The sequence below is a fragment of the Lichenostomus cassidix genome, chromosome 1 (assembly GCF_008360975.1).
Source record: "Lichenostomus cassidix isolate B80296 chromosome 1, HeHo_3.0, whole genome shotgun sequence".
Classification (NCBI taxonomy): domain Eukaryota; kingdom Metazoa; phylum Chordata; class Aves; order Passeriformes; family Meliphagidae; genus Lichenostomus; species Lichenostomus cassidix.
Window position 1 is genome coordinate 37,839,084 of NC_139479.1, and position 26,432 is coordinate 37,865,515.

At 37.4% G+C, this 26,432-nt stretch overlaps 1 protein-coding gene across 2 annotated transcripts in view; it reads left to right on the top strand.

The window, feature by feature from the left end:
- Nucleotides 1-26,432, top strand: part of NALCN (sodium leak channel, non-selective) — a 222,673-nt gene that overhangs the window by 56,102 nt on the left and 140,139 nt on the right. For both annotated transcript variants that reach the window (XM_085056984.1, XM_085056992.1), the window contains exons 8-10: nt 20,540-20,682; nt 20,796-20,900; nt 23,602-23,688. In XM_085056984.1, coding sequence (XP_084913110.1) covers nt 20,540-20,682; nt 20,796-20,900; nt 23,602-23,688 — 335 coding nt within the window. The remainder of the gene's footprint in view (nt 1-20,539; nt 20,683-20,795; nt 20,901-23,601; nt 23,689-26,432) is intronic.

Consider the following 26,432-nt stretch of genomic DNA (forward strand, 5'->3'; position numbering starts at 1 on the left):
CTCATGAAAAAAATTTTAATAACAGAAGGTTTGTGTGAGTTTTGTTTTTATCTTTGGGAATTCATTTTATTTGGCTGAAGAAGTACTTATGAAATTCAGTGGTCGGAGGTTGAATGTAGACAGATATATTTAGGAAAAGATGAACATTCAAGGCAGGTCCTGCTTGACTAACTTGATCTCCTTGTATAACAAGATGACACAGCGGAAAAAGACCAGGACATGTTGACTTTATTCCTGGTTTTATGTGTTCCTGTTCCCCAAACATTTAATAATTCTAAGCCTGTTCTTCCTCCCTGTAGTGAAAAAATGCAGATCTACAATATATCCAGTTTTCACAGAATACAAAAAAGCTGTATTTTTTTACATAATTTTCCTTTCTTTTGATGCTCACCTTTGATTCCAGTCACTGTTTAGCCACTCTGTCCTCTGAAGTTCCAAATGCTACTTTCTGTAGAAGCTTAGCTTCCAAAAGCAATAATGACCATCTCTCTGTAACGATTTTTTCCACAAACATCCTTTTCCATTATGCTCTTCTGTACAATGTGTAATTTTTGCCATCAGGTGAGTCAGAAAGCATTGGAATCTCTGTCTTACATTATGCTTGATTGTGGTTTTGGTAGCATTAAGTCTTGTACAGGTTATAGGATAATATGTTTTAGATCAAATTTTCCTCTCACTGAAATTTTCTTGATATATCAAGTAGAAACATTTATGGTACTCTTGTCACAAACCAAAGCAATAAAGGTATATTATCCTTGGCAATTTTTTTCTTAGAAATTCAAGATTTTTATTCTGTTTGCAAAGTCATGACATTTTTGATGCCTTGTTCATATGCTGTCTCTCATGATTTTATGTCACCTAAGTGACTGAGTTACCACTTTTTTCTTTTCCCTAGAAGCCTTCTCTTGTGTGCTTTATCCTCCATGTGCATTTAATATTGTTAACTTACTAACTGAGTAATTAAAACACTTTCAGGCATTCTGATACATCCTTTCCCCAGTGCTATGTTTAATAGTTTAGTTGATTACTTAATCTTGAAATAAAAAATACAATTGATATAATCTTGAACTGACAGAACAAAGAGATTTTGCAATGCACTGTGTACAAAATTCATTTTACTACTACAGAATACTCTGATTTATCTAAGAAGCAAAATAATATGATTTCATTCTCAAATTGGTGCACCAAGAAAGGACTGTTGCTTATAAGCAGAAACAGAAATGAAGACTAGGCAAACTTAATTTATCAAAGTGTACTTATATAACACAAATATTCCCAGCCTTGGCAGTGTCCATGGCAAGTGCATATCTTGTATTGCATGGTAAAGCAGAGTCTGGTAACCCAACACCTTGCAGACAACAGATAGCAATAATTTTTTTCCCTTGACCTATCTCCATATTCTGCAAAGTTGACTTTATATTTTGATCCTATTTCTGCACCTTTTGAATAAGAAGTGTTAGCAGGAACTTTAAAATTAGCCACATAATTTTCCAAGTGGGTCATCAGTTCTGCAGTTTCCACAACCGTGCTGTCTCTGTCATGGGGTGGGGTGGTGGTTGTTCCTTGCTTCTATGTCTTGACAAGAATGTCCCACCTTATTCTTGTCACTTTTCCACCTTCAATGAATGCATATGGTTCATTGCTTTATGAACTTTAGCTCAGCTCCAAAAAAAGGAGTTTCTGTTTTGTTAAGATACAATGCTGTTAGAATATTTGTGCTGCTGCATTGGCATGGTCCATGGAGAATCATACTGGGTTGTTGACTTCTGCAAAATTTTTTCGTTCGTTGGAGACAGCTCTGTCCTCATTATACCTGTTTTCTCCATTTAGATTTAAGTTTATTTGAGATTTCATTAACTTTATAATGACACTAACAATTTATAAAGCATCTCCCAGGATGACTGGCTAGCAGCAGACTGGTTTTAGAAATGCTGATATCCTCAAGTATGGAGGTTTCTCCTGAGCAGACACTGAGGGATTGGCCCTTATTGACTGACTTCCTTTGGTCATAAATGTATATGTACTGTTATCTCTTGTAAATCACATGCTCCTGCAGCCAGAAAGGACAGGGATCATAACACTCTATTAACTGTACATATAAGTGAATATCCCTGAACGTAGTACCTAAAAAATACAGTTTTTCTTATTAATAGTTATGGAAAAGGTTTATAAAAAGCAGGCCAAGACATGTGATTTCACTATTTCTTTCTGCTAGAGATGAGATATGTAGTTACCAAACAACTTGGCACTGATAGAGATTCTAAGGTGAATAGCAATTAGCTCTGTTTAGCAAAAGTGCTATGGCACATGGCAAAATTATTATTGCTATAGGACTGAACAGGCCTTTCAACCCTGAATTTTCAATGGAAAACCAATGGGCTGTAACTGAAAGGTATATCTCAGCTGGTGAGCTTGCATGTCTGAGCTCTTGGTTCTGTATACTGTCTGTTGCCGCCCATTGTTGTGACCTCGTACTGACATCCCTGCTTGATTTCTGTGGGAGAAAAAACCATGATATGTGGACCAGAAAGCAGCTCCTGTCCTGCTTCCCCACAGCTGAGGCACCATTGTGTCCTGCCACTCTACAGCACACACTGACTGCTTGAACTGCTTGTACTGTGTGGCTCCACCGACATGACTGGGATGTAAATACTGGCTGTTACTCATGGTCACAGTGAGTGCTTTGTATTTCTGTGTTAGAAATACCTAAACCCACAGACTTTTCACAAAGGATGCTAAGATCATACTTCTGATTTCAGACAACTGAAAAAGTGGCCTGAATTAAAAGAAAACAAAATGAAAACAAAGAACCCCCTACACACTCACCCAAACAAGCAACCAACCCCCACCACCAAAACAAAAAAAAATACACCGTGTCCTCAGCTATTTGATGTTTCCGTAGGCTTCACTTTTCTCAGTTAAGCCATTCTAGTTACCTAGTTAATCAACACTTTCTATTTTTAAGCAGTGGTTTAGAACACAAAAAAATTGCACAAATAATGTCTACTGAGTTAGCTCTTACACTGACAAATGGTGTGTGGGAAGGTGTAGAGTTTTAGAAACTTAGAGGAATTTGAACAGCCCTCCAGAATTTTAATTTATTGCTGTGTTAATCCCAAAGTAATTGAGTCTTGCATTAAACCAGGCAATCAGGTGAAACTAATGTGAATAGATTAGTACAGTTGTACTGACAGTCAACAAGAACTTTACTGCTGCTGAGAGTCTTCAGTGGAACATACTTTCCCCTGCCATTTCAGGGTGTTCTGTGTTAATGCTGGTAGCTAAATTGGTGGATTTATAATGGAATAAAACAAATTTCCAGAAAACTTTAATTTTTTCCTGTTCTCTGTTTTGTTTATAATTGTGGACCTTTCCTGGTGGGCATGTTTTGCTACTGTATCTATTTTGATGTATCACTTGTGTTGTTGTGGTATGCTGCACAGAATTCAATCACTGGTCCAGTGTCTGTGATTTGCACTTCCTTCTCTCTTTCATTCTCATCTGCTCCTGAGAATGCAGGAAGAGTTTTTTGCACATTGAACCAATATATTTTGGTTAGATTTAATTTTCAAAGTAATTATTTTTGAAGTTTTCCTTCTAATACGCCTTCTTATAAGTACTTGGGTTACAGCAATGACAATGGTAAAAAAAATCAATTCACACTTGTTGATGCAAGGTAAAAGGCCTATAAACTATCACTGATCATAAGCTGGAAAGGTGAAGGAGCAAAATGCGGCAGAAAGGCAGACTTATTACCAGGGTATAAGAAAATGAAAGTTGAGGCAGGTCAAATGCAAGTTTTAATTGCATCTCATTATGTTTTTTTGAACTGAAAGCTATACAACCTCAGATGAATTGACGCCTTGTTGACATAAAACTTCATGTACTGTTTCTTAATTTATCTGAAGTAGCATAGTCTTAAATTCTATGTAAGTTTCCTCCTGAGATCGGTAGGAGATCAAAGTGTAATAAAAAAAACCAGAAAACTCAAACAAAAAACCAAAAACCCAAACAAACAAAAAAACCCCCAATGCAGCAGAGCATCAGAGTTGCAGTGCAGCAATTGGGTTCCTAGTGAACCACTTAGGTATCTGCACCCCTTGCTCCCTACTGGGCTGCATCTCGAGAGGACAGACGTAGGTGCTACAGCATAAGGGTTTGAGGAGGCCTGGAATGGAGCCTGCTGGGAAATGTGGTGCTGGAGACATTGCAGCTGGCTCTGCAGGATCCAGGCTCCCAGAGGGCACCCCTAGCTGGGGACAGCCTTTGCACTGCATCCCCTGGAAACCCTTCTGGCTGCCAGTGCCCACTGCTGCTGTGTGAGTTACATGCAGTGTAAACACTATTTCCACAGCGACCTTCTTACTTTCTACTGCCCCTTCTCCTGCACAGCAAGGCCTCCCAGCAGGATTTTATGATATGAGTTCTGTGAAGGCAGAGGTGGAAATTTGCTTTTGTACTGCTGCTACAGTATTAATAATTCCTATGGAAAGTGTAAGATAAGACACTCAGGTCTATTATCTACAGTGACATTTGTCTTTCCCCTAGTGCAGAATGCTAACCAAAGGGTCGGGTAACTTTGAGAGGCTAAGTAAAGCAATCAAGGGACATGTGTGCTAGGAATGCCATGGTCAAAGGGAAATACATGCACACTGAGATAATTTTCTTAATGAGGATTTCCTAAGAAAACAAATAGAAAGAGCTGCTTCAAGCAAAACCAACATCCCAGCCCACCAGTTTTCACTCTGCATGAGAGCTGAAGAAAGGCTTATGTCAAAGACAATAACTATTTGTGTGGATAGCTACTCAACAACTCACAGCCTGACAAGGAAGGGAGAACAATGAGAAAAAATAGAAAGAGGAGTTAAAGGTGTGACAGGTGTGTGAACAGCCTAGAAACAAAAAGTGTGACTAATTTCCACCATGCTAAGGAGCAGAAAACTCTTAACCAATAGACAGAGCATGAAGACAGGCAATTAGAAACCTGTCATTCCATACCAAGAAAATTAGATCCTATCGGTTTAATTATCAGTCAGTGCCATTAAGACAGTATAGCACTGCAAAATGAAAGCTGTAGTTACCAGGCAATGGAGGTAATTGTTTTCACAGTGGAAGATTTTCACTTTCAGACAAGAGCTTCAGGATGTGACTGGTTTACAGTCTTTGACCTTCAATAGTTGTGTAATGTGTGGGACACATGTTTTTTACCTTTTCTCTTGAGATTTGATTATTTTATCCTAAACATCTTTTTCATAAAGTTGGTGAAAATGAGGAAAACCACCCACTAGAAATACAATGTGCAATACTCATGCAACATGCCCTCTGTTACTGTAATTAGAGCAGCTTACCGGATCATTTCTGATTTAAGACCTTTGATTTGATAACACAGGGCCAGCTTGCAGCTTGGCTTTCCCACTTCTACTGGGGAATAAGGGCGAATAATGCTATTCCAGAAAATCTAGTTCACAGATGGCCACTCTAGAGGGGGGAGCACACACAGAGCAGCAGCTTAGGTGTGACTGTCCAGCACATCAGCTCATCTGTGGTAACTGGCTTCATACATGCTGATACCCTGCAGCAAATGTGTAATGTCATGCTCCTTCTTCATTAAATAGTGCACAGTCTCACTTTATTACTCTGTTACTCAAATACTTAAATATTGAATGTTTGTTTTCCCAAGTGTCTTTCCCCTTTTGTTCTTAGAGACTTTGGTAGCTGCTGTATTCTGCTCCATTTTCAATGTCATGGCACTGCCCTGCGAAGAAATTCCTACACAGTTCTCACTTGCACTGAGTGGTATTGGAAAAGATCTAGGTTACAAGCTAAAAGAATAGTGTCATATCTTGGATCTCCTGTGAAATATTGAAATACTTCTTTAAAAAACTGTAACACCATTCACTTCCAGTTACTGCCTTTCTCATAGCAGCTGAGAAAGAATAGGAATGGCTTGAAAGACCAAAATCTCATCTAAGAACATTAAATACCTGGTGTATTCTTTACTCTGATCATAAGTGTTGGTTGTAATCAAACTGAGAGCTAGATCTTGCAGTGTCTAGGAGGTTAACTGAATAAATATTTTGAATAAATCTTTCACACATCTTACGAATAGTTGCCACTTCTGTATTACTCTGTACTTAGGACACTGTGTTGGGAAATACATCTTGATCTCATTGCCACAGGGACATTTTTGTTCTACGAATTTTTTCAATATGCAAATCATTGCTATTTTTCCTAAAATATCTACAGATATTTTCAGAAACAGACTCCGTAATTGTTCAAGCTGCTTTGGAGGTACTCCTTAACAATGAGCAGATTTTAAGACTTTTTGAAGATATGCAATTCAATCTCCAGGGAAGGTGTGATTGGTCATCTTGGGAAATGTCAACATACATCTTCTCCCATACTGCTGTCAGTATTTTTGTCCAAAAACGCTTTTAGAAGGTTAACCTCTACTTTCCAACAAATCTGTGCTACTCCCACCTTGTTGTGGAGAGTACCATCATGATCATTACTTTGTCTCATTTCATCATTGTATCAACCCTCAAGTATCTCAGTTCACATCCAAAAAAGAATTAACTATAGAACAGTATGACCTTTTTCTTCCCAATGTGAAGAATACTGCAGTAACTAAGATCCAAATTTTGGTATTTAATTTAAACAGCTACAGTGAACTTGGATGACTTTGAGTCTGTTTCCACCTAAGCTGTGCACTTTTTAAATTAATGATATTGAAAGAATTAAATTAGTTTCTTGCATAAAATTCAAAAGAAGTGAAAACAGTTAGCAGTCTACTGTCAGAAGACTTTGTCAGTCATCATTGAGACAGGGACATCTAATTGTTCATAGAGCATAGATGCTCTATGGTAACATGTACCAGATGAAAACTTCAGAAATCTGTTCTATATCTCAAGGAGCTGACTCCACACATAGCTGATTCATCTTGACAGAAGTTACCCAGGGGCTAATAAATTCAAATAAGATGGATTAGTCGCAACAGGACTTCTGTATGTGTCTTCTGATGAACTGTGATATTATTTTCTTCTAATTACCTGCCTGTGGCAGGTTTTGCATAGTTTTTTTACTGTGTTTTTTACATGTTTACTATTTACATATCCTTCTGTATTAGCCATTGCTATATTGTACATATTACCATTTTTATTACTTGTGTTTTACATCTGATTTTTTAAGCATTTTAATTAGATTTCTGAGGTTAAGTGACAATTGTCTACCACCATCTCTCTCTGAAGCAAAAATCTTCAGTTGAATTACTTTTTAATCTTCTTTTCTAGAACAATGTCTGTATGTGTTTTCTTTCTCCTATTTTCATTTTTTTCATGTAGAATCATAATTCTATCATTACCTCGATATTTTCTTTTTTGTCCTTGCTATCTAATACAGAACTATGGAGCAGTAATGGTGATTCATGGAAAGGTAGTAGCAATGAATGGTAATTGCATACTTCGAAAACCATTTAAAAATTCAGCACTCTACCATAGCCATGAATATGTATTTCACTGACATTCACAAAGCAAGATGGTAAATGCTCTGGAAATAGCTTATGATATTGACTGCAGTCATATGGGCATTAAGAGAAATTCTGAAGAGATTTTGGAGTATCACAGGAGAATACTGGTTTTGAATAGTTGCACTGGGGAGGTTGTAGGATTAACTTAATAGACATCTGCATGGTTATTTCAATATCAGGTTAGTCTTTGCAGGCTTTTACCTGGGATTTTTATCCAGTGAAGAATGCTGCTTCTATTGTGCACTTACTCTAACTCTGGTTAACCTGCTTTCTACAGCAGTTTCACAAGTGTTGTAAACCTTAGTGAAATAATCTGCTTTAGTTACTTCACACCTGTCTGTTTCTATTCTCTTCTCAAATACTTCGCCAGATTTGTCAGATATGATGCTTTATGTGGTACCAGACAAGCTAGTCTCCATTGGCATGTCATTTCCCAGATGCTTTCTGATTTCACTTGTTCCTTAGAAATGCTATGAAATCCATAACACACATGCTTTCATTGACCTGTGGACTCTTAATATCTCCAAGAGATATGACCTCTTTTTCTCTTTTTCTTTTTTTTCTTTTTTATTTTTTTCCCTCTCCCTTCCTTCTAAATGCATGCTTTGTTCCTTCAGGTCCTTAAGCAGTCTTTGATTTCAGTTAAATATTAGAATTATAAATAGATTTGACCTACTATGCTGACAGCAGTTTTTAGAGTGTTCAAATTCTTAGGCTGCTGTAGTGACCATTTTTGACCAAAGTATAAGATATTGTAAGTTTTATATGCAATTCACTTAGCACAAACAGATGTGTAATTGCACTTGTGTCCACCGTGTCCTCAGGCACAAGGGGGAAGATGCAATTCAGGAAGAGTTTCCACTGGAGAATTTCAATGCAGCTCAGAATAAACACATAGTTTGTAACAGAACCAGACACTGTATCAAAAAATTACTTTCCCCAGTTGTGCAGTACATTATTAAATCAGCCACACTGCTGATTTCTTCCTGCACAGACCACAGTGTTAATCCTTCCTGCATAACTTCATTGGAAGCATTCTTAGAAATCTTCTCTGTCCGTAATGGAAATGGAAATGAAATTGTATTTTTGTACTATTTGCTACTCCAGAATTCAGCCTGTCTTATTTAAAACACTTGGATTCTATTGAACTTAGAAGGGGTTTGGTTTGTTCAAGGCCTGTATCATCACATTTACAGATGAAACTTTGTTTTTCAGCTGGAAAGAACCTTGGTGATGATCTTTTCTTCTCCTTGTTGTGACCACAGGGAACTGTGTCATACATATTCTTCAAAAAAGTGTGAAATCCCAACTTAGAAAAAAAGGCAAAACAAGATTAAAAACTCTCTCAGGACTTCATTTCTCTGATGATTAGAAAACACCTAAAGTCAGCTTACCTCAGATTCATGTCTACTTGTTTCAATGCCAGTATTATCATTTGCCTTTCTTTGTGTCCAGAGACAAGTACTTAGTGCTCTTTTGCCCTGTGTGTTTTTTATTTTTTGGCAGGCTGAACTTGGGAACTTCCTACTTGCATTGGTTGTATTCACACTTAGATACTTGGCCATGTATCTCTCAAATGCATAGTGCTGCTGAGCCATCTACTGTGGAAACATGAACTGTGGAAGTGTGTCTGGGGCAGGATTTCCACTAATAAAATCCTCTACTTGGCATTGGTCTTTGGTCTGCAAACAATATGATGTAGACTGACAGGTGTTTACAGTGCTCATGCCTGCTCCATTCTAGAGCTGAATGGTTGTGCATCTATATGTACAGGAGTTGGTTTTGATCTCCACTGACCCCATGAATAACCCTGTGACACTAAATCATAACTCAAAAATATGAGACTTTTCAGTCCAAACTTTCCGTGAGCATTGTGTCATATTCCTGCTGTCACAGCCTGCCGGGGATGTGATTTCATAAACCCAGGGTAGAAGGAATGTATGGCATGTGGGAATGTCAGCCTGTGGAAGATGCTGAGGATGTGAGCCTATTTGGAATAGTACTGAAGGTGTGTGCTGGGATTGGAAGTAGCCACTCTTGGTCCAGGCACATCCGTAGGAAGATAAGGTCAGGGAACAGGAGCTACAGTGTTTCACTCCGTTAAGTGCCCACAGGAGACCTGTAGACTCAGGCTATGGTTTGACATGTGATGAGACCTGCAGTAGAAATTGCTCAGGATGAGCAGGGCACGTGAATGTGTTACTCTCAGTGTTTCTGAGGGTGGATGTTTCTGAGGGGAATGCTGGAATTATACCAGCTTAATGCCTTTGGGACAACTTTATGCTGAAAGTAGGAGAGCAGACCTGCTCTCCTGCTTTCATAAGTTGGGATGCAGATGGACAATGCCAGCTGAAGTGTTCAACCTTTCATTACAAAATGAAGCCCTCAAAAAGAGGGTGTTTTTAAGGGGTAGAGTCAGCTTATAGCAAATCTTTATGTCATAAAGGTATGTACTTCATGTCATATGGCTGTGGTGCTTTTAACACAGTAGTCAGAGCCTTACAGAGTTAATTAATCATCAAATCATGTCCTGAGTGACATTTTATTTATTCCCAATGTTTTTTTACATCTTGTACTTTACAGAAGTTAGAACCACAACCTGTGACTCACAAATGCTTCCTTTATGGAAGAAAAACAAAAACGTTTTATTTGCTGAAAAAAGATGTGATTTAACCAGTTCAGAAGCTGTGGAACTTGGCTCTGCACCACTACTCGTACAACACTTTCCAGGCAAAACCCTAATGCAGGGTGCTTTTTGGACTTTGAGCTTCATTTCTTTGTAGTATCTATGTGCAGCCTAAACAAATACAGATTACTTTATGCATGTTAATATATTTCTTCTGTTAATAACTAGTAAAGAGAAGATGCTGCACTGGCTTTAGAGAATTCTTTAATGCTGTAAAATTGGAGAAAATTAGTATGAACCTAAAAAACATATCTATTTGAAGGTCAAGCTCATTGCCAAGCCATTCCAGGATTGACTCACCTGTACCTATGTTATTCCTTATTGATGCTCAGCTGATGTGTTCTTAAAGAGCTTAAAGGAGACAAACTCTCAGTTGATCCAGTACTTGCTATTGTCTGCTAGCAGTTTTTTCCCCTCTGTTACAGTTATCTCTGACCTGAGCACATGAATCCTACTAATAGCATTTAGTTGGTCCTTTTACAAGCTTCTTAGGAAAGTAACTGAAAAGGGTTTAAAGACCAGAGTACCACAGATCTGCCTGATGGTCAGTTTTGGAAACAGATATTTCTTTGAGGTTCTCCTGTTGCATTTGTCTTCATTAAGAAGCCTATTTCCGAGATACTGTAGAATGAATGGGTCTGGAAACAGTTGTGCTTTTTTCTTGTGACTGCATCTCATAGTATTAGTCTCTGGTTTTATTTTTAATATGGCCAGAAATCTAATAAGTATTTTGAAAATACCGTATTGATCAAATATACTCTTTTCTCAGGATCTTTTATATTTTGTGGGGACTTAAGTGGTCTCCAAACCATAAATTTAGCTCTGTTTCTGCTAAAGAAATGATAAATTCTTCTTTTGCTTCAAGCACTAGCATTTAGGACAGGGCTGAAAATTTCGTATTTGTTTCCTTCAGCATCTCAAAGAATCTGACTATATCCATCTATCTGAACATCAGCTCACATGCCCGACATTGGGCAGTGCGATTTAAAAATTATGAACATAATTCTCTCCTCCAAAATATTACAGAAATGTGCTGGCAGAGCTTACAGTCTAGGATCAGAGTTTGTTTCTTGATCTGAAAAATATGGGGCCATAATGTAACAACACAAAACTTCTACCCAAGCCATGGCAGGACTTGCAGACACATTACTGAGGATGACAGCATGTTTATAACGTCCAGCAGTAACTATCCTTATTTATGATTTTAGAGGTGCCTTTGACTTCAGTGAAGGGAATGGATAGACTTCCAAGGTTGTTTTTGGTTTTTTTTTTTTTGTAGACAAAGAGGTAGTCACTGTGAAGTAAATGGTATGCAGAAAATCAGCCCTGAATTTATGCATAGCACTTGTTTGCACCTTCAGATCTAAAAGCTCTGATTTTATTTCACCCACTGAAAATTATTTTCATACGGAAAATGAGGTCTCTTTAGCTCATCCTTTGATAAAAAATTGCTCAGAGTTGGTCTGATCTGTATTTCTTGTGAAACTGAGCTTACTGAGCAATGCCAAAACTTCTTTTTTCATATACAGTCCTTTTTTTTCAAACCACATGTTCATGTGTCTCAGTACAAAATGCCGCATTTTCCCCTTCAGTAAGAAGCTTTGAAGAAAAAATTTGTTAAATATCACTGGTCTATGAGAAATTAATGCAGCTTTGAGTCAAAGCACAGAGTTGACACACACCTACTCAAAGAACAAACATCTTCGCAGGTAAACTTGATGCTGAAAAAAAATGAAAAGGCCTATCTGAGAAAAAGAAAAACAAAACCAAAAAAACCCATTGATTTGACAGTGAGAAATCCCAGAAAATTCTGTTATGGGTGTGTGGGACTATTTGCAGTAGTGCATAAAGATCAGAAAGGATTTCTGCAGAAGGAGATAACATTGAAAACAAGGTTTAAACAGAGTGTATTAAAACTTTGGAAATTCTCTCTCCCAAGAAATACCTGGCAGTTTGTACAGCTTTTTTTGCCAAAGTTTTTGATTTTCGTCTCCTAATAAACCTGCTGGCTGCTTTAGTCTATTAGTGCTAGTCTTCCAAGAATTCTTTTGATAATCAGTAGATCTCTGGTCATGCAAATACTTTCTTTAAGACAGTCAAGAATAAAAGAAGTCAGATGTTACAAGAATTGGTTTTCTTTTCAATTCAATATTTTGTTTTCTGAAGGGAAGGAAAAAGAGTAGGGTTTTTTTCTGACATACATGTATAGGTTTTTTATTTTAAAAAATCAGGTTATTTCTCTTGTGACACTCAGCTCTTTTAAAACCAGAAATCTTTAAGTTAGTCTCATCTCAGACAGTGATTGTGTTGCTGCTTCAGGAGAGTCTCAGAGTCCCTAGCTTAATACAGCTATCTCTGAAACAGAACCATATGCTTATCTCATAAAGGTGCTGTGCAGTTCAGTGAGCTATCGGCACACTAAACCACTTCTCTGTGTCTCCACACTCTCTCTAGATGCATGTATTAGGATAGTGGGCAAACTTCTCCCTCATATCAACAAAGTAGGTAAATCATTTTACTTCTAGTGGCATGTGGAAGGCACCAGGGAGTACTTATTAACAGCTAAACAAGTAACTGAGTGAGTGTCATTTGGGTTTTCTTGTAACAGTCAATCACAGAGCTCCTTTCTTCCATTTAGTAAGGGAAGATATTGTCTCTTCAGTTCAATTAGTCTCTTAAGATGTATTTGACACTGTGTATTTGCTCCTATTATTCTGGTGTGTGGAAGCTAATGAGATTTCTAACGTGTATCTGTTTTTATAATGTCTCCTTGACCAGCTTTACAGTCTGTTATTTTTTCTTACAGAAATGCATTGATCTAAGTGCTGTTACTCTCTTATTTCTGTTCGCTGAATACTCATCAGGTCTTGTTAGTTGGGATTTTCTGCTGTTGCCCTTTGATTATAAAAAGTTATTCTTTATGCAAGAATAAAATCTTGTTCAGATATGCACTGTAGCTCAAGCAAATCAAATTAGGATCCTTTGGGGAGGGATTTCTAAAAGCATCTTATTTAAGATGACAGCAGTTTTACCACTGATTGTGGGTAAAATCTCATTCAACTGTTTTTGAAAATGTTATCCATTCAAGAGAAAGGCACTGAGCTCTTCATTTTAAGAGAGGAAGTACATCCTCAGAAAAGTGCTTACAACTCACAGGTGATGCCCAGTGGAACCAAATGAAATTGAAATAGAGTTTTAGGACCAATCAGCTTTGCTATTTCATGACTATTTAAAATGAATTAGATTGCTCTGTCTGTGACTGTTGGGAAAACTGATGCAACAAGTGAATAGTTTTGATTAACAGTGTATAAAAGTCAGTGCTGAATTTACATGTCTTATGTCAAGGAAGATTTGCATACTTTGTTTTCTCTCTAACAGTGATCCATCACTACCTTGTTTTTAATAGTCATTCCCAGCATTTGGCTGAATGACAGTCTAAATACATAATATCTATACTCAGAATTCTGCCTTAAACTTTTCTTTTTAATATGATAACCCTTAAAGGGTTCATTAAATTTTAAATGTAACAACTTTGGGAAATTTCTCAATTTTGATTTCTGGACTGCCACTTTTACTGTACAGTTTTAAACACGTCTGCATACATAATGCATTTTAAAAGAAGAAGTAACAGTCCTATAAAAAGATGATTCTTTTTCAAAGGAATAAGTTATTAAATTATAGAGATTCCTCCACTGAACATTTTTTATGTTACACAGTTTAGTCATAACATTTACTGTAACAGGCACTGACTCCACTATGACTGTACTTTAAATCAGAGGCATTTCATTGGAAGGACTGAGGTGGTGGCAGGCCCATCTTCACAGCGTTTGTCTTGAAAGTGGGGTCTAGGGATTTCTCTGTTCTTGGTTTCTAGATCTGAAGAGTGTTATTACAATCTGATAAGGAAAAGCATAGCTATGGCAGTGTCCTAATTCTAGGCTTCAGCCTGAAGCTCTTATTCTGTTGAGGATGAGACTCCAGAGATCTGAGAAAAGTTGTGCTCTTAAAAATACTCTCTAGAGCGAAGGAGAGGTGGGAGACTTGACTGTGCTACAGAGCTTCCAGGTAGCCATCTGCACCGCAGCTGAGCATTTACTTCATTCTCATCAGCTGCCACTAAATTTTGTAAGGTTGCCTCCCCCCACACACGAAAGTGATTATAAGACAAACAGTATATTATCCCTGCAGCTCTGTAATTGCCAAAAGGAAAAAGCAGACAGTATTTCTGCACATAAACTCAGCATATGAACTCTGCTGACATTTTGGATCCCTATTCACTAAGTTATTTGTGAAGATATAGCTATTTTAATCCAAAAAAGTATTAAAGAAAGACATATATAAACTAGTCTGCCTAAATGTCCATGAACAAGCACACATAAAGTGATTTTGAAGAATGTTTGTCTTTCTTTACACCTTGGACTTGTTCGAAAATGTAAAGCAGATTTCTCTTTTCAAAGCATAAAATACTACATCAGGGAGTTTAAGCACTATCACATGTAAGACATTAATTGTACAACTAAGCATGGACTTATTTGCCCAAAGCATGTTCCTATTTATGCTATGAAGTCAATACATGTGGCCAGCATTGCTACATTCACATTGGTAAGCTGACTCTTCTGAATGTTAAACACATTTTTAAAATACTTGCGAACAGTGCAGACAAGTCCATTTTTTTTCCGTAAGTTGACTGACTTTCTGTCTTTTCATTACTAAGTCTGTAGATCAGATTGCATTGATCCTAAAACTTATATTTGCAATGTTTCTTTATCTCCATATTGGTGCTTTTATCTGTACAGTCTCTGTTTATAGTCTTTTCTCATATGTAAAGCTTTATCTTCTCATAAGCAAATAGATTTTTTGCTTTTTCACTGATGAATCAGTGACACATCACTACTCTATATTTTGTCACTACACTCAGCAAGGATTAAAAGACGGTGTTCAGACTGGCAGTATGGGTTTTTTCAGCTTTTGTAAATCAGTTTTTCAACAGCTCAGTCACAGGAAAATGGCACTGGGGCTTGAGGTTTCAGCAGAGGAGCAGAGCATTGGCATGGTTTGGGTTTTTTCTTTTCCTCCTAATTTCTGCTGGCTGGCACACTGGCTGATGAGAGTTGATTTGGGAGAGTAAAATAGATTATTCAGGGATGAGCAGGAAATCCCATGAAACCATTCAGGGTTTGATCTTTTTGTTGATTTCAGTCCTGTGTGCCAGCTGCTTCCGAGAGGTGTTAACATCTTTGCCCTTGCATTTCTGGACAATTTTTAGTCCTTTCTAGTTTCACCAAAGCAATAGTGTAAAACACCTAGAAAACCCTGACTGCGTGTAGTGTTTTATCAGTACCTTAATACTGAAAGATAAGATAAATTAAAAGCTGACTGGTCAATTGAAATACCCACGCCCTGCAGAAACATTCAGCTTTGTGATTTTATAAGTGAAGGTAAGCAGGGACAGAAACAGGCATGAAAACGTTTCCATAGCTAAAGAAGAGGTCATTGCTTTATGGACAGATCACTCACAGAGCCATGTTAAGGAAGGCTGTCTTTCAGTGTGCAGCACAACAGAGTGGAATTAGACAGCAGCACCTGCCAGGGGCGGCTTAGTTCTGCCGGCAAATAGGAGAATCAATCCTCTTGCCGGCGCACCGTGAGATTGTCACAGCCTGCGCTCTCCCGGGTGGGCGCTCCGCTGCCGCCTGATGTTCCAGATGTGCCCGAGGTGCACGACCCCCATCTAGTGGCTGCTGGGAAGTAAGGGAAAGGAGCGGATCGCTGCCTGGCATCCGGTGCATTTCATGCGTGACAATGGGTAGTGGTTTAAGCTTTCAGTAACAACGCATGGATTTTTACTTGCCTGAATAGTTCCTGATTAAAAAGAAAAACACGGTATTAAAAAAGCAAACTTTTGGGTATTTTTTTTTTACATAAAGTGGATCTCTTGTAGATTTTCTTTCTCAGCAGCTTCACAGCAGTCACAAGAAAACTGAGAAAATCTTAACATGGTAGGTAGTCAATAAACATAAATTACACATGCAAAAATTGCTGGTGTTAATGCGTATCTAAGCTTAGTTTTCAGGTTTTGCTTCTCACTTGGAATAGCTACAAGTCACATAGCACAAAGATATTAATTAATGAGAGACAAGTCCTCAGTACCATACATTCTCTTCCTCAATCAATATGAGGCTTTCAATCAAGAAGCAATAATGCCTCATCGAGTTAGAAGGAAAGGCTTCTGTTTCCAGACTCAATGAATTTTCCATGTGACCTTTTAGTTCTGCTCCTTTAATTCTGCTATTATGAAACTACAGTGAAATTCAGTTCACTCTCTTTTTCATGGTGTCCATTTGCAGAATGAACTGATTATAGAAAGAGATGATGTCACAGAGCATGGTGCTGTCAGAGTCACAGAAACAAGTAGATAATCCTGTATATTTACAAAATATGCATAAATATAAAATACAGTATGTTAAAGAGCATCCCTGCATAGTAATACTATTGTTCTGTAAATTTGAGTCCCTTTCTAAAAAAACACATATTTTCTATATTCCTTAGTTATTTAAAAGATAGGCTTTTGGCAGTATAGGTTTCTTTACTGCCATAAGTAAAATCATCACCTATGTCCTCTGGCTCTTCTAATTCTTTTTGTTTTCCTGGTACTCTATTCATCTGTATAGCTTGGAAGAGCCAGGTTACCTTGCTTCCTGATTAGGCATAGAAACCAGAAGAATTTTCTTTTATTATAATGATTTAGGTGTTAAAGCAATTATTTTCTCCAAGCCCCTTCAGGCTAATGTTCTCTTCTTCTAGATCTGAAAGGCACATGTATTGAAGAAGAAATAAGCCCTCTGCATTTTGGTGCTGAATCCCCATGTACTAAATATACAATATCAATAGGGATACAGTTTGTCTCTGATTGCTGTCTTTTCCTCTGTATAGTATGAAGCAAGTGAAAATATATAAATTGAGCAAAATTCAATCTCTTTCCCAGTATTTCACTAAATCTTTCATTTTCTGAATTTTTTTTCTTTTCGATAATGACCATGTACAACTGTAAAACATTTCCAAAGGTAGAAGTGTTTATTGCTTGGATAAAAGCAGTATTTTGAGATTGATACAAATTATGATGCTGATTTATTTAGTTTTACTCTCCGTTGAGAAGTGTTTTCGTTCTTTGTTTTGTTTAAATATCATTGTGTTTAAAGGAATTCTTTTATCATAATATCAAAATGTGGCTAGCACAGGTTTTTCCCATGAGAAATTTTCTTGTGTTTTATAAATAAAGATAAAAGTTTGGATGTTGTTGGAACAGTGTTCCAGAACTTGGACAGTGCAGGCCTGGCCAATCAGGCCTGGGGGAAGGTTTCTGACTGACCAATCTGGGTGACTTTTGAGAACTCTATATATGTGATGAAATCAAAACAATAAAGGTCATTCCTTCTTGCCACTGAGAACTGGTGCCTTCATTACTCTGCTAGCTGCTCAACAGCGACATCAAAATGTGGAATTTATTAGACAAGTTCAAACAAAACACAAAAACTATGAAGCATGTTACTTTATTTTACCTCTTTTGTCATCAGAAAGTTCTTCCCAAATTAACACTTCATGCCATCAAGGTTTAACCATCTACTGAAATAAATAGGAAAACTGTCATAAATATTTGCTAGATACTTTTATATCTCAAATTCAGCAAGTTGACCATGCCAACATGCCTAAACTGATGAGCGTGTTATAACAGCCATGTGTTTAACCCTCTTCACAACTGGAAGCTTTTACATGACTGAATGGTCTTGCTGATGCCTGCAGTTATATTGCATAAATCACCATCTTAATGTTCAGGACATGACAAGAGGTGACTACATTTTAAAGTAGCAGGGCCTGTTGCGTATTGAATAGCCAGGTCGTGCAGATTTGCAAGTCCTTGCTCCCTGTGACACCCATATTCCTGCTGCAGAGGGATCTTTGTTCATATGCTCTAACCATGAAACTCCTAGCACTAAGCTGTCATTACTTAAGCCCTTTGAACTGGTAGAAAAAGACATTATGTCACTGATAGAATACAGACATCTGTTGAAAAGGAGAAATTTGCCATTTGAACTGAGGGGCATATGTTAGGTTTCATTTATGGCAGCATTCCCATGTCTGTTTTTTTGGGATGTATCCCACCATCACTTAAAATTTTGATACTTTCTCACCCTCCATATGGCTTTAAACATGGTGAGAAAAACAAGAGTATGTTGCTGTGAAAGGAGAGTCTTTTAATAACTTACGCTTTGGCTTTAGGAAGAGTAATCAGATATTAAAGAAATAGTCAGAAAAAACAGAAGAGCAAAAACATTAAATAAGGTAGATAATAACTAAGAATTACTCTTCTTTTCAAAGGCAAAACATTTTGTGGTGTTGCATCCCTTATTCGGTGTCCAGTTCAAAGAGATTTCCAGAGATTGTTAACAGCATGGTTCCTGGAATCAGTAATGAAAGTTTTATTACTTTCTATTCACATATGTTAAGCAAGAATGTATATTTTTAATAGTGATTGCTTTCTAATAGCCTGAAGGATATCTCTACCAGTTATATGATATAGAGATATTTTTACTTTAGTATCACAGGCAAACTAGTTTTAATTGGGTTAATTGTGCATTTTTATCCATTCAGAGTATTGCTTTACTGTGGCAGATGGCCCAGTGATGTGTTATAAATACTTTGCATGACATCCCCTCTATTTTACTAATCTCCACCGTGACTTTCCCATTGGTAATGACTAATGACAGTTTCCTAGCCAGCAACTTTTAATAGATTCCCTTTTTTTTCCCTTAATCTCTGCCTGTCCTCAACAGCACTGTTTTGTTCAATAATTTAGTCAGTTCAGCAACAGTATATTATTAGACAATTGAACCATTACTTTTTGAATTTTTGAAATGCAAAATTTGCATGAAGTAATCACTGATGAACATTTCAGTATTGATAGAGACCACTTTTTCTTCTGAAGAAATAGAAAGGGTATTGCTTTCTATGCTTGAATGCTTTTCCTTTCCTTTCCTTTCATTTTTGTTTCTTTCCCTTGGTTCCCTGAGAACCATATGCAGTAAAAATAAAGGAATCTAATAACTAGGAAAACTAACAGAAAGGATTAACAGTTTTGCCTACCCATCATGCCCATCTTAACCATTCAACACCTGCCTATCAAAGGATTCTGTTTATACAGAAATAATTCCATTCATCCCTGTCTCCTCTTATCAGTGAAGATTTATCTGCAAAAGGGACACCCTGAGATAAAATTGGTTCCAGGTTCATCCCATCCCTTTTGTTAGCAGACAAAAGGATATAGATGTTTCACATTCAACAGAATAACAGAGGAGAGCTCTTTATAGGCTAGTGTGATTTTTTTGGGAATCTCCTGGACTCTGGAATTTCTGCCCAGAAGCACGTCTTTCTCTGTGAAAAGGATCACATAGTCAGCCTTCTACCTTTATGTTGCTAGCAGCTGCTGTTTTTTGCTAAGGGCAGTGCTCCTCATGCTCCCTCTCTTTTATTGAAGACATTCCATAAAACAAAGCAGTAGTGGAGCAGAGCTAGCAGGTGGCTGTAGGACAATTCTGTGATTTCACAGCAGTTTGTGAGATTTCACAGTTTAATTTCACAGTTTAATTGTGTTTCTTCTTGGAACAAAAAATTGCTTTAAACAAGAATGCTTTACAAGAATGCTTTTATTCAGAAGTGGTTTCTGCACACAAAAGTCTCTCATAACTTTCCTTTCATTTTCTCTCCGCCTCCACATAGTGATATACAAGTTCAACTTAAAAATGCTTTTTTAAAGTAATATATGTATGTTAATGCAGCTACTGCCTGAATTTCAAAGTAGGTTGCTGTAGATGCTTACCTGTGCTTGTTAGTGTCAGGCACCTTCTTGGTGTATTGCTGCTTGCTCAGTGTTGCTGATATTAATAGTGATTTCTTTAATCTACTGAATGTTAAATACTGATAATATACTGAATATTAAAACTGCCTTTTCTCAGGGATGCTGCTGAATGCAAATGGGACAAATTCTGCCTTTGGAGCCATTTGCATACTGCCAGTGAACCCTTCCAATGGATTATACATGTGTGTCCAGGGAGGGAAGGGATTCAGTCTAGTCTGATGCTAAACCAGTTCATATTCAATTGCAAAAGGGAGAAATTTGGAAATGCACCTGAAAAATCTCTCTCTGAAGGAAGGAGGGGAGAGCTGACTCCCTTCAGAAAAAAACAAAAATAGCATACATAGAAGTTTATTGTTTGCTGATACTGAAAACTTTCAGGGAGGCTTAATGCCATTTTCATTTTTTCCTCTGACAGGCACAAGCATATTTACTGTTTACGAAGCTGCTTCTCAGGAAGGCTGGGTGTTCCTTATGTACCGAGCAATCGACAGTTTTCCCCGATGGCGTTCATATTTCTATTTCATCACCTTAATTTTCTTTCTGGCCTGGCTTGTTAAGGTACTGAAAATTATGTCTTTTTAAAGCAGTCTGAAACATAGGTCATATTAGAATTAATTTCTTTGCTGCTTGCTGAGCTTTGTTTCAGCCATTCTTTCTTGTTCTTTTTCCAGAATGTTTTTATTGCAGTCATCATTGAAACGTTTGCAGAAATTAGAGTGCAGTTCCAGCAGATGTGGGGATCCAGGAGCAGTACTACTTCAACTGCCACCACTCAGGTGAAGCACTTGAGATGCTAAGATTCTTTGCGGATTTGATTTGGTTTAGTTTATGAATTAATAATAAGCAAAAAATTCCTGTTTTATATATTTGGCTTTGTGTGTTACTACCTATATTCTAAACCTGATATATGAATTTTCATATAAAATTAAATTCTTGGTTGCATTATCCAACTAGTCTTTCCTAAAAGGAATCATAGATAAGACCATAATATGGTCCTCTATATGGCTAGGTATGTTGTTGCTGTGTTTGCATTCTTTTAAACAAAGTATGATAATGCTTTCTTATCATGTCATTGGTAGGTTTGAAATCAGGGTTGTTATCGAATATCACTTTCTGTGCTAAGAAATCAGAGCTGAAATTCCAAAATTCTGGCTGGAAGAAGAGAGGTCAGAGGCTAGCTGACATATCTGGGGAAGCTGGTCCTGGAACTGAGAAGGATGTGTTGAGACCAAGGAAGAATGAGGCTTTGGGGCAATGAAAGAGCCCTGCTCATAGCTGGGGCAGTCATGGCAAGTGAGACCCCAAATAGAGATAACGAGGAAGAAGAAGCTGTGATAGAGCAAGGGTAGGCTGGGTAGTGAGAAAGAATCAGTATGAAAAAGAAGAGCTACTGGGTTGAGATTTAAATTATCTCACTCATTATTTTAACAATCACATTATGTGTCCTGAATGAGCAAAAGACCAGGCTTTTCCAGGCTAGTGCAGTTTGCAATCTCTGAGAGGAACTAGTACCAACTGCCTGCAAAAAGCTCTTAGAAAGACAGATATGATAAACATATCCATGAGGGAATTTTTTCTAACCATGTAGATGGAGATAATTTATTTTCCTAAGACAGAGGTTTTATGTTTTCAAAATTATTTATTAAATATTTTTTATATTCTTTTGGATATTCCTGTAATCCATGTTAAATCTAATCATTTTCTGCTGGCTGCTACATTTTTTTGCCTCAAATAGACTTTTTGGCGATAATTTCTGGCCTATATATGTCTTTGTCAAAGCAGACTTTGTGATATCAATTTAAAATCTAAAAAAAAAGGCTTTTTTACATGACATATGCTTAGCCTGGGGAACTTAATGTTCGTAGGACAAATCCTGAGCCATACAGGCTTAACCAACACACTCTGAACTAGAAGATGGAACGGAGAGTTCAATGTAGGGAAACACAAGTAGCAGCCAACATTAAGAAATTTAAAATATCCAAAATAATGTCATCATGCCAAAGAACATGAACATGTTGCATATAATCTGCATCATGCAAATTAAAAATAGCGTGCTGGCTGCAGACAAGCGAATGGCTCGAAAGGCTGCTTCATTCCTCAAGTCACTGACATAATGGGACATAAAGGCAGTCCAGGTTACCAAACTCCAAAAATGATTTATCTTTTTCTGTATGAAGAAAGGCAGAAAATATCTTGCAGGATTTCTCGTTTGAAGCACCAGACAAAGGTTAAAATCCCTGCTTCTTTTGCGCATGAAGTAGCCTTGAGATATCTTCTTTCATTTGCCCACTTCATACATCAAGCTGTTCCCCGAATTTATGCCTATAGAAAAGGAGTGTCCAGGAGTCAAAGTCTAGGAAGGGGTCTCTTGAGAAGGATAAAGGGAGGTTCTTGTAAAGCACTTTAGCACTATAGTTTAAAGCATGGTAAAAACAGAAGTAACTGTGCTGATCTTAGTTGGCAATTCTTCCTGGTGCAGAGATGCTAAATAGACTTGGAAGAATTACAACCGTATTTGGGTGACACTGTCCCCAGTCTAATGAGCACTTCTCTCAGGATGGCATTTAAGGTTCAACACGCTCCTGTGGCTGTGTTCTTGACTCGTTCTGTACTCGTTTGAGTGCTGGGTGTCAAGGAAAAGGTGGGAGTGAGGCAGGAACTTGGCCACACTTCATTACGTAGTATATGCAAGTGGCAACTCAAAATGCTGGAGCCATTCATTTTCTTTCAAGGACATTTTCAAGGACAGTGTGAATCACTTTCAGACATAGTTTCCTGCTGTTCCTTATGTCCAGCAGTCTCCATCATTTTGTGTCCTAATTTCTGAGAAAAAAACCCCAACAAAACAGAATGCCTACATCGACACTTCCAGAGGCTAGTCATGAAATGTGAATAGCACTGTGGTCAAGAGAGCCTTTCCCTTTGACATCATTAGAGCCTGGAAATATTCAGCTGCTAACAGGAATTACCAGCTCTGTGAAACAATACATAAGGACTGTATAGCTACTCTAGATATGCATCAGTACAACAAAAATAAAGTGGTCCTTGCAATAAAGTATTTTTGCCAGTAAGAAAGATGAGGTTGTCTGCTATTACCAAACATATAATGAAACTTATTTTTGTGGTCACAATGTATTTGTGTTTCCTCACAAATACATTGTGATAAGCTTACCTTAGTTAGGAATTTATTCTGAACAGGTACCACCATCTAATAATGCTGGTCAGAGATTAATTGAATCAGTTTCTATATTAGGACTAACAGAGACACATTGTGCTTGATGTTATCTGAGTAAAATTCAGACCATTAATGTTGGAAAAAGCATGTTACTTTTTTTTCTGTAGCAGAAAGAATCATTCCTCTCTTGTTTTAAACTAGCTATCATGAAAATGTATGCTGGTCCTGAAGGGGAATGTATTAGATTTCACTTGTATTTATTACCACGTAAAACACTTCTGACAACAGTCTTCCCTTTCAAGATGTTTCATGAAGATGCTGCTGGAGGTTGGCAGCTTGTGGCTGTTGATGTGAATAAACCCCAAGGCAGAGCTCCTGCATGTCTACAGGTATGACATTGCTTTTTAATAAATCAGTGTGTGTAACCAGCATGATTCAAATGTTGCCGTAAGGAAACTGTGCTGAGAAATAGCTACAATAGTTTTAGTAATAATTTTTTTTAAACCCATTGCATTCTGCAGTGTAGACTTGTTCTTGAAAATCACAGATCAACCAAAAAAATGTACCACACCCAAAGGGAGAAGAGTAGAAAAAATCTTCCTTATAAGGCTCTGGGTTTTGTGCTTATGAGAGAAAGATCTAAGATTTTGAAATACAAAATAATTAATCATGTTTTATCTCTCAGAATTTATATACAAACATATTCCATTCTTAGGATATTCGCAACATAAATGCTTGTTTATTAAATGCAAAATACAATAACACATGCCAAGGAGTATGACTAATCATAATAAACACAGAAGTACCTCATTTCTCTTGTTCCATTGTGAAAATAGGCTCACAGAAAAAGGGAGAAGCAGCATGTAGGCAGCAAGCCATACAGTGTTTGAAACTTCCAGATTTGATATTGTTACTTGGATATAAGTTAATTTGTTAAACTCCTTCCTCATTGTTTAAATAAATCCAGACTAAAATATCTTTTTATAAATCCATTTTTAGAACAGAACACTGTACAGCAGCTCAAATTTTTATGTGCGATTTAAATAATGTCATTTCTGGAATAAACAAACTAGCTTCAAAGTAGAAAACCAAATCTAGTATACCATTTGCTGGTAGTTTTGGTTATGTTTGGTTTCATATTTAAGCTAAAATACACATTCTGCTGGTAGCATGTACGTTGGTGAACCCTAAGCTGGCAAGCACCTTCAATCAATCCCCTCCACAAGCTGTTTATTCTCAAATATCTCTGCTTTGCCAAACCACTGCCATATATTTGATTATAGCATATGTCTTAACAGATAATTCCTCTGCCCAAATTTAATTATTGATTTTGACAGCAACAGTAACATCATTTGTGGTGTTTTCAAGTAGCAGTCTCAGGTATGTGGATAAAATGTAGCTGAACTCACAGTGAAAACAATTTCAGACGAAAATTAAGATACCATCTGTGTTACCTTGTCTGCCTTTGTCTGTAGTATTGCTTTTTTGCCCCTTTTAGGAATTATGTGAACACACCAAATTGTGTTCCAATGGCCATAAAACTCATGCATTCAACTTTTTATATTTGCCACTCAGCTGGCAGTTTTCTTCTTGTTCTTCATCCGTTTGTGCAATAGCAGAAGCTCTGAAACGGTGCTTTAGTGCCCATTGCAAGACATTAAACTATATGAACTCCATTAGCAGTCCATGAGTTCAATAGTCCATTAACTATATAAAGTCCATGTCCTAATTTGCATTAGGAAATTTTTCCTTCATGGCATTACTGCCTCTATCAACAAAAAAGCTATATTGATGTTGGTGTCATCATCATGGAGGCAGTAAATAGGATTACAGTTCTATGTTTACACACTCAAACTTTTAGATATCAGAAATAATAGTTGAGCAGTAAGACTTGCTTTGTGTAATTTGGAACTTCCATGCATTAGATACCTCTGCATTCATAAATACGAGTATTTTGTGTGATGTAGTACTTTTTGTGGTTTTTTTTAACTACTGGTCTACACATATTAGGGTGGTCTAATGATTTTTAAATGTTCTGAGGAATGAATGTTTTTTATTCTGCATCAGATCATAATGCAAGAATTGCAGAAAGAAGATAGTCTTACTATTCCTCATTGCTATACTTCCCCCTCACTACCTGCCTGAGCTGGCAAAATATTTATGCAGCTGTTCAGATAATGGAATCAAGGTTGGCAGGGGGAAAGGAGTGAATTTGTTATTGATCAGACTCCCTGCAGCTGCATGAACATTTTTTCTAACAGAAGAAAGGGACCAGAACATTAGTGGGAGTAGTCTGGGAATGTGAGAACTCCCTCCTTCAGCAGCAGTGAGCTATAAAGCATGACTACAATAAATTTCAATCCAGTTTATTTTAAAAAACGTGGAAATTACTATAAAAATCAGTTATATAAATTTTGTTTCCTGTTTTGTATTGGGCCAATATTAGAGAGGTGGCTGGTCTGCTAGCCTGTGCATCCAGCTCCACCAAAGTTCCTCTGTGCAGCTCTCAGATTTATTCATAGCTACACTTTATATATGTAAAGTTATATACGTCTCTACATCACATACATGTGTACACACACGTTTAAAGATGCATAAATAAAAGGGAAAAAAGACAGCAAGGAACCACCTGAAAAGGTTACTAAAAAAGAAACAGAAAAAAACCAACCAAACCACCACAAACTTGAAAGACACAGATAGTGAGTTCATGAATCAGAACCTTTATTTTGAGGAACTGTATGTACTTCAGTGAGTGGTGAAAAGGAGTCTCTGTTCACAGCTATGGAGATTCTTCAATTGCCAGTGTGGCTGCAGAGGAGTACCAAAAGGGATGGTGGTGGAGGGGTCACTTTTTTCCATGGCTGTGGGGAGTTTCTGGCTCCTTGTAGGATGATAGGGTGTAGAGGTGTGGAAGACAGAGGTCATATGTGGTGTGGAGATGCATTTCTCCATGGCCATGGATAGGTTGCAACTACATATAGGAACCTAATGGGGTACAGAGGTAGTGTGTGGTGGGGTACAGACATGAGAGTTGTAAGATGATGCTTATTTTGGCAGGATATTAGCTTTAAAACCTTACTCTGGCAGAGAGTACATATTATTACTATGTTTGGGAGTGAAAGAACTCAGCTAA